The sequence below is a fragment of the Anabrus simplex genome, chromosome 3 (assembly GCF_040414725.1).
Source record: "Anabrus simplex isolate iqAnaSimp1 chromosome 3, ASM4041472v1, whole genome shotgun sequence".
Lineage (NCBI taxonomy): Eukaryota > Metazoa > Arthropoda > Insecta > Orthoptera > Tettigoniidae > Anabrus > Anabrus simplex.
In genome coordinates, this window is record NC_090267.1 from 289,125,694 (window position 1) to 289,135,575 (window position 9,882).

Below are 9,882 nucleotides of genomic sequence, written 5' to 3' on the forward strand. Positions count from 1 at the left end.
TTTATGCTCTATAGCTGCTTTGAAACTCTGTGATTCTACGCCGAATAGGAGGATAGACCAAATATAGCACTTAACAAATTTCATTCATAGTTCAATTGAGTTGAAGTTCACAGAGCAACTGCTTCATTCTCATAAACCCACTTCTCGCTGTCGCAACCCTTGTCCTTTTATTAATTTTTTGTACATTGTATCCCGGCCATTTATGCCTTCAGGCATATGCATTTCCGGAATAATTTTTGTAAGATTAAGAAAATATCCCGGAGCTGGAAATCTGATCCTCTGAGCTCCAGTTCCACAGTTTTTTGTGTGGGGAGCTTATATCACCTGCATGAAGTAGACTACTGGTGACTAAACGATCATCAGGTAGCTTTCCTGGAAGGAGAGGAGACGGTCGGCGCTTTGGGGCACACATCGAGATAAACAGTGGACATGCCATCAGACGATTACACCGTGTCATAGACGTGCACAGCTCCAGGGCGAAGAGATTGAGTAAATACTTTTGGACATGCTAACCAGCGATTACATTCTCTGTCTTTTAAATGAGCATATTTGATGTCATTTCAATTATAAACGAAATGGATGGCTGGCGGGGTATATCCTAAACGGGTGAGAAAGGCTGCTGCTCTCAAAGGTGATTGCTTCAAGCAGCCTGCTCTATGTAAATTGTTATGTTGAGCTATTAGTTTGTTTCCAGTGATGACTTACTATCAGCAGAAGACTGACTGCTCTGGATTAAACAAAACACTTTCGTTAAACGTTAGGTTTTCTTATTTAGGAACTTGACAGCAACTAGAGTTTCCACCTGTGCACCGTTCGTTTAAGAACGTTATCAAACAGAATGTAGCTGTTTTGGCTGCTCTGCTCATTCCTGACTCTGAGGACTGACATTATCATACGATTCTTACGAAAAACGCTCGAGATTTTTCATCGCTGTGTGTTCGTGCAGCGAATGTCTGTGAGCATGCATTCGAGTGATGGAGGCTTCGGTTGAAGATAGTTTTCCGTTTTCTCATTTTTCACAATAGGCAAACGCTAGGGTTGTACCTTAATTAAGACCACGTCGCTACCTTACCAGTTCTGGCCATTTGACGTCCATAGGCTACGTCCGCATCAGAGGTGGTTTGTTTAGCGCCTAGATGGTGGATAGTCGCTAGGAAGATTCATCCAAGCGAACAAAATCCCGAGAACGAATGTAAGTGGCCGCACCGAAAACTCGGCTTGGCTTGGCTTCGTTTGGCTTGGCTTGGCTCCCTGGGTAATCGCTAAGCGTCTATCCTAGCGAACGAAATAGGCTGTTTTTCCAGGCTTCTATCCAGGTAGAAATCGAACTTTGTTTGTACAGTAAGGATAACTAACTGTTTTTGGAAAGTCTATTACCGTACATAGCTACAATTCCTCCACTTCCTCAACTCAGACTTAAAGATTCAGAAATAGATTTGGAACCAACTCTAATCCCTGAAAAGTAACCGTTCTCATTCTCTTCGACCGACGATATCTCCATGCAACTCAGCCGAGCATAGTTCAAAAGCTATTTGATCCGTTGTTGGTTAGTGATTCACAGGCTGATTCGCAATTACCATTCCAGTCTCAGCATAACACAACTCGGCTATTTCATGGGATTCTAAACCGTGACTCACAGAGTTTTCGACACTTACATCGGTTGAACTTCCGCATTCGAATAATAATAATAATAATAATAATAATAATAATAATAATAATAATAATAATAATAATAATAATAATAATAATAATGTTATTTGTTTTACGTCCCACTAACTACTTTTTCGGTCTTTGGAGACGCCGAGGTACCGGAATTTAATCCCGCGGGAGTTCTCTTACGTGCCAGTAAATCTACCGACACGAGGCTGACGTATTTGAGCACCTTCAAATACCACCGGACTGAGCCAGGATCGAACCTGCCACGTTGGGGTCAGAAGGCGAGCGCCTCAACCGTCTGAGCCACTCAGCCCGGCTTGAATGATCATGAAAAGGACCAAAACAAGTTTCCAAGTTTAATAACAACGTATGTGCAAAACGTCAAATAACTTGTTCTTCGACTTGCGCGCCATTTTTCTTTAAATGAAAATTTAACTACGTAATAAAAACAAAAGAATGCCTTCGTCTTTTACTTACCTCAAAGTGATGACGAGTCGTTCTTTGGGTGATACGCGTTTTCTGTAGTTGCTGTCCTGCTTTTGCAATGTTTCTTGAATTTTAGTCAGAAGAATATCGAAAGTTTTTGTAGTCATTTGTAAATATTCATTGTCCGGATGATTCCGCGATTGTGTGTGTAGAGAAGATTAAACACCCCATTCACACACCTAGTCTCATGTACTTCGTGTACCCAACAAGAAGAAGGATGCAGGTAGAATATTGTCCTTCAAACTAGAATTCTCTATAAGAAGTAATTTTCTTCCTACAGTAACTTCGACAGGGACATTTTTAAGTCGTCCTCGTCTTTAGGGCAACGAACGCAGCTCCGGGCAGTGCGGCTACCACATATACTACCTAAGCTCCTATCTACACACGTGATTAGGCACCTACCCATGCAAACCATCTCCGGTGCGGACATAGCCTTACGTTGCCGAGAACCTTCGTTGTGTTCGTGCAACTTTAAACCACTAGCAGGAAAATAAAATACTTTGGCAGGGCCTGTGTTGGAGTCACGGCCGTGGGTGTTTTTGGGCGTAAGGTCCTTAGCGTGGTTGATGGGTGGATGTTAGAAATAAGTGAATGTGCTGAATTTAGATAGAAAGCGGTGTTTTTTCCTGGACTCTTCTTTTGCAAGTGTTGTCAAATTGCACCATTTTAAGTTTTCATGGATTAGACGTACGCAGTTGCTGCTTGCGATGCTCAGCTGCTTCAACCTTCTTACCTTCTACAGTATGTAGGCTCTCTAACGCTCAGCCTAGGATATTTTAAACTTGTTAGAGTCCTTTTGACTCGTTCCTTTTTTTTTTTTTTTCGTTTAGGGTGTATTTAACCTTCTTTAAATTGATATATTGTGACAGGAAGAAATGTACACAAAGTTCGTGTACTTCTAATCGAATTTATTGAGACCTGTTTTAGCCTTTTATCCGTAGGAGAGCATACCGCGGCCCTTTCTTCGGCGCTTCGCACCCCACACTTTGAAAACCAATACTCTGAGTAATACTGCAGTGTGTGAACTGCTGAAAACTAAGGATGTCATTGTATTTTTAAGACCATTTTCTGAATTGTGAATCTTTAGTTTAAATGTGTAATTCAGTAAGTAGTTTATTTGCAGTTATGTCACTCTGTCTTCTTTCTTCTGTTTTTAGTTCAAGGAAGCGGAAGACTCACGACGGAGCCTCGCGTAAAGAACAACCTGGCAAGGTGCCTCCCAGTCACAAACGAACTCGGGAACTAGTGCTTTCGGAGTATGCCAGCGGCCTGGAACCTCTAAAGAAGAAAAACAAGAAAAGCAGCTCATAGCCCTAAGATAGTTGATTTACTGTGTTTCATGAGATTGAAGTAAATTCCTATACCGGAGGTACTACTTTTCGTCAGGAAATTTTACGAAGTTGTTGATCTCTGCAATTTATTCTACGTTTGACGTCGGAGTTTATTAACTGTTTGAAAGTAGCAGTCACAACCTCATTTACAATATGATACTGTGGCGTTATGTAACTGCTCGTACGAGAATGATCGGATGGTTGCCGTCCCACCATCAGATTCTTGAAGGAATTGTATTTGATCGAGTCCGTGATATGATCGATTGTGACGTGCACGTTTTATAGGATTCTTTACCCACATGTTCTGTCTCAAAAGGCCTTGTAATTATTGGTATGTATTTTAAAGAAATACTGGGTGTATTTGCAATACTTGTAATGAATGTCGGAACGAGTATCCCTGAAAGACATAGAGATGACATTTTTCGAAGGACATAGAGACGATTTTTTTTTTTCGTGCCAGTGCGAATAGATGTCCTGTTGCCGAGAAAATGAGACGCCAGGTTCGTCAGGCACGTTCCCTGAGAACATGCTTCAAAATTGCAAAGATGTGTTCTGTGAAAGAATACGAACACGGTTGCTTTGTGACAGTGCAGTTTTTGACTCTATCAAGGGCTTGTAAATCGTGAAGGGATCATACTGTGAGTGGTTCTCTGCATGCAGACTGTGTAGGAAAAATAAGTCGGAAGTTACGAACTGCTGTAAACAAACCATTGTAACCTTGCATACCTACATATTGCTCCTTACCTTGCGATATTCTGCCTGTGTTGTGAACGGTGTATGTTGTGATGTCAACATAGCCAAAACTGGCACCTAGCGCACACGCCTGCTTTTTCTCATCAGTGTACCGCTGCGTACTCCGCTACCGCTGCCGGTTACGCGCTTGCTGCCTTCATTACGAAGGTCGAACGCACGGTCATTCTCACCACCTGTTTCAGAAGTTTCGAAACACTTTTGCAACCACGTATTTGTTCGAAACTTCGCTGACTTGGCGCTTGCACAATCTGTCTTCAAATCCTTCAAAAATGACTGCCCTGATATTCGGTAAAAGTATTTTGGATACACCTTGTATACATCAATTTTAGATACACACGGACATATTTTGCAAGTAACGATGCTCTTAATGTTATTTGGCGAGGGGAAGACTTGTTTTTCCTTGGACGAGGAATATGCAAAAGGAAAATAATGGAAGTTTCTCTCTGGACATAAACTTTTTGTATAATTTGCCTTACGTCACACCAACACAGATAGGTTCTTTCGGCTTCGAAGTGACAGGAAAGGACTAAGAATGAGAAGGAAGCGGCCGTGGCCTTGGTTAAGGTGCAGCCCTAGCACTTGCTTGGTGTGAAAATGGGAAATTACGGACGGGAAACTATCTTCAGGGCTGCTGACAGTGGGGTTCGAACCTACTATCCCCCGAATGCAACCTGGCAGCTGTGTGACTCAAACCACGCAGCCATTCGCTCGTTAGGGCATAGACTCGAACATTATCTATCACTAAATATATAGATATATTAGTTTATCCAGGATATTTCCTATGGGTGAATTTTTATTTTAAAGAAAACTCTTCTTCCTCATCACGTTAGTCCACTTGTTCAGTAATTTGTATTTCGTGTAAGAATGGACTGGCTGGGAACAGTGAAGTCTTTTCTGTGGAAAATAATTCTGTAAGGAGTGAAATAAAATTCAGTGTCCTCTTAATATGACCATTGTGGCATTTAATACCAACCAGTGCCATGCAATAACATTTTACATATTATCATCTGGGAACCTTCGTTCCACCAAATGGATTGAGACGTGAGGAGGGGCAAGGATCGCATTATTATATAATACCCACACGCTCATTTCCATTGGTTTTACGTCGCACCGATTCAGACAGCGTTAATTGGGATAGGACGGGCAAGGAAGCGACCGTGGCGTTACGCCGATAATACAATGAATAGTGGTCCATATTAAAAACTTCGTAAGTACACTCAGTTTCCACTGATCGTGACCGAACTTTATTGAGAGACGTTCTGTACCACCACAATCAGGGTTTTAAGTGTGCGAGGTGCGGAGAAATTCTGCCGAGCGCAGTGGCGCAGTCGATTAATCATTCACCTTCCGTTTCCAAAATAGTGGGTTCGACATCGATTGAGCTCGAAGATACTTGAGGTGTTGTAATACTACAACTCTGTGTCGTTGGCTTTCAGCCTTTTATAGAAATCTTATGGGAGAAAGTTCCGACACCACAGCCTCTGTTAAGATTGCCATCCGTTAGAACAGATCTTAAGTTAGAATAAATAGTTCATTTATAAAAGGAGTCATAACAAACAGAGGTTATTTTCCTGTTTGTATTTGTGCTCAACCGTTGTAAATAAGTACGTGACTGATTTCAAAGGTACGACTGTGGATCATGTTGGTCTACAGGGAAAAGATTGGGAGAAATGGGCACTTGCTTTATAGCTCCGTAGAAAAATATCACCTCGAAATTTCTACGTGACGTGATGGTTGGTATCTTGAACATTGCCATGGCACGTCCATACCATACAGGTGTAGCTTCCCATTTCAAAAATCCCACTGGGATTGGCCAAGATTCTAACCGCAACACAGTTAGAAACGATGTCTGACAACTACCGATATCACTCCCCACTGAAATTAGTTATTGTGTATCTACTCTCCTCACCCCTGACTCGCAAGTGAATTGTATTCTTAACTCTATTTTCAGCGTATTACACGCTAGTCATTTGACAGATTAAACTTTCAAACAGGAAACCTAAAGATCACTTAAAGGCGCTACTTGTGTTTAAAAGGAACTTGAAAATGACCTTCTGGACCACTTGAGGTATAACAGGGTGTCACATGTTCCCATGAAAAATTAAATCACCAGGTGGAAGTTGTCGCAACCGTTAGTTCATCTTCTATTTTTGGACCAAGGTATCAAGGGGCTGTATACACTTTGTCTCCAACTTGTCTCTGCGCTAAGATTCCAAAATCAGTCGAAACTTGGAGCGAGAATTGTGTTTGTATTTCAAAACGTATGTTATCATGTATTATCAGACAGTACTAATGCAAACAGAACAGAGCCCAGGTACTTCGCTAACAACTCAATATTAATCCAACCCATCAGCTGAGTCAAAGAAGTACACCTCTTTCATTATGGCTGCCCTAGGACATATTCATGGCAGTGGCCTAGAAGTTGAAAGTTTCCGTCCGAAGACCTTAGGATTTTCTCCGTTTACACTTTTATTGTATATAAAATAAACTGTTTTAATATGTTGACTGTATTTGTATTTAATGACTCGTAGTTAGGTTCATAGTTCATTTTATTTTATTATACTGTTGTTTTCAAGGACTATGACGACATTTTAAAAATATTTTATATTTACTTGATGGAAGGTTCTTCATCTGAAATGCAATAAATAGTTACTATTTTTGTTTAAAAATATTTTATTTCTCTTTCTTTGATATACCAACGTGCTTCCGTGATAGGGAGCTAAACGTTTTATACTTTCTCACCAATGAATTGCATATTATTTTCTTCTAAAATATGTTCTTTTCTGCCAGTTCTCCTCATTCCTGGGCCTAATTCCTTCTTGTAAGCTTCCAGATGCCCATTCTTCATCCTCGCTCTCCTTTCCTGTGTAGTTTCGTCTCTAAAAATCGTAAATTACTTGAACACCTTGACAAACAACTTGTCCGCTAGATCGTCGAAAATACATACATGTTCACAAGATCATCATCATCTTCATCATCATTGTTTCAAGGGGCCAGAGATAGATGATGTCGGCCCGACGTACAGGAAAAGACTGAGCTGATCCCTTTTATAATCCACTTTTCTCAACCTTCATATATCTTTTTGTCCTGGAACAAAGATAAATATGCCTAACAGTAGCCGTCCTAGCTCTAAAATATATCAGTAAGAAACCTCCAAATTAATAATTTCCTTCTGTCCAAACATTAACATCATATCACATGATTACAAATCAGGATCAAGCAGTTTATACACTTTTCTACGTTTCAGATGTATTTGTTACTTTTTCGTAGATTTATAATCATCATCATCATCATCATCATCATGATCGTAATTCAGTCGCTGGCGCGTATAATGATGTCTTCCGAGTGCGTCGGTTTTTAGATGGCTGAAGAGACCCGTTCTGGAACCACGAGCTCTGCTGCAATGCTGACACATGAGATCTGTCAAAGCTTCCTGTTGGTTGTTTCATCTCACAATTTCTCGCATTTTTCCCCACGGTCTCTTTTTATCGGATTCATGCCTTCGGTCGCTGTTCAAAATGTCGTGGCCCTTGTGGGCAATAAGTGACCACATCGGCCAATCAGATACTACATCCTCTCAGTTGCCAATGTCCGTTTGGCTCTTCGTCATAGCAGCTGGAATGCCCTTGCGTCGCTTTTGCAGTTATCCTGGTTTGGGTTTTCCATTCTTCGATGAGAATACATTACTTGGTTTGGAAGGCGTGTGTTACTCACGCGGGTGGTGTGGCCGGCGCACAATGTTGTACGTAAGCAACTATTTCTTTCAATCGATTGACCACTCAACTAAAAGTGTAAATCATGACATATTAATCATGTCTGATATATTAGTCGTAATCAGGACTAAACTATGTAATCACTACGCATGTAATCATCTTTCAATCTTGAGAGCTAATATTTTAATAGAAGATACACACAAAGTTATTTTAGCGAAATATCCAACATTTAAAAAAGCGTGTCAGTACTTTTTACAGAAATCATTCAAAATGTACAAAAGAGTGACACCGTTACTGAAAAGAGTTCAAATAGTAAATCGGAAGGATGATTAAATCTTCGATTTCAATTCAGACTCTAGTGAATCTGAAGAAGAATCATCAAACAGGCTGTGGAAGAGAGCTGCAATAATTGGGACGAACTTTTTTTCGCCGAAGAACGCCGGGATGTGAAACTCCTACAACAATTCACTTAAATTACTTTTCAATATTGCATTATAACTTGATTTTCATATTAAGATATATTTTATGAAACCATTTGGTTTCAGAATTTTCTTTTATCTACTATGTTTCAGCATGTTTAATTCATTGCTTGTGTCCCATTTATCGTGTTTGTCACAGTAATTGGCATGATGTCAGGGATTCTTTTCAGGTATGTAGACGTACTACAGAATCTTCGTAAATCAATCTCATTTTTTCAGTCGTAATTGACTGAATACAACTAAAACTAAACCGGTATTAGACATGTTTGAGGATTGAAACGGATTAATCTTTAATAATTAATTATTTAGTCGTTAATTTTCAGTCATTAGTCTGATTAAATTTTGCCCAACACTGCCGGCCCATAGAGGTTGATAATCATTGCCTCAACGCTCGTGGTATTGGCCTCTTCCAAGATACTTACGTTCGTTCGGCGACCTGTCATTTCACTCTAAGTATTCTTCAAAAACTGTGCTGGTGGTATTTTCTGAGACACTTTAAGTGTCTGCCGTAAGTGGTCCATTTATTTTCATCCATGATTAATAGTTCTTATTACCATCGCAGTGTAAACGTGTTGTCTAAGACACTGAGGTTTTGGTTGGTGAAGATCCTCCTAAGAAGACAATACGGCCGCACTAGCGCATCTGAGATGGTACCTAAATTCAGCGTCTATCTTAGCATATATCGAGAGGTGGCTGCCATGATGAGGAAAATATTCGACATTTTGTAGAGTCTCGCTGTTGGAAGGAGCTGCCTTGTTGGAGTTTGGTGATGGTTGGTAAATAACTTGTGTTTTGTTAATGTCAAGTTCTAATACATTATTATATGCTTAGTTAAAGCGTTCAAAATAGTTGTAAGTTGTTCTCTGTATTGGTTAGAACAATATAGTTGTGTCTTCATAGACGAAATATCGCTCTGTATATTTTTTGAATTATTGTATGGAGAGAAAAAGCTGCCGCATGGTGGCGGATAGCAACGTTTGGTGACTGTTCAGGGGATCGACCGCCTCTTCATCTGCAAGTATGACAATCAAATTCTACTGTGAAAATGTAAGGGAAGTAACTTAGTTTTAAAGACAAATGCCATGTTCGTTTGATGAAGAGAAATTTGCTGTATTTTTAACTGAGATTAAAGGGTTGAATACTGAAAGATGTCAGCAAGAAACGCCCAGTTAATGCTTTCTGACCAAGCACTTGATATACTTACCGACATTTGTTCCTTTTTATTTATAGATTTGTACAATACACTACTCTTCACGTGTTGACGAAATGCCGCTCTTTGAATTATGGCCATCATCAAATCTCCTCAACTCAGAAGTTGGTCGGCAACAAGGAAGTAGTGTTTTAGCTCCCTTTTTTCCTCCAGTTGTTTGATTTCTTGGTAAAGTTGTCCTTGCCTGATGATGTCGAAGAATAATACTCTATAGTCAGTGTCATTTGGAAAGCTGCTTTCGTTTCGGTCGTATT

The 9,882-nt window shown here is 40.1% G+C and overlaps 1 protein-coding gene across 1 annotated transcript in view; it reads left to right on the forward strand.

Moving 5' to 3' along the window:
• The window catches only part of LOC136866273 (ATP-dependent DNA helicase DDX31), a 318,980-nt gene extending 312,092 nt beyond the window's left edge, over positions 1–6,888 (forward strand). Inside the window, exon 12 of the mRNA XM_067143097.2 lies at positions 3,300–6,888. Within this exon, the coding sequence (XP_066999198.2) occupies positions 3,300–3,453 (154 nt within the window). The 3' untranslated portion in view covers positions 3,454–6,888. The remainder of the gene's footprint in view (positions 1–3,299) is intronic.
• The last annotated feature ends 2,994 nt before the right edge of the window (positions 6,889–9,882 follow it).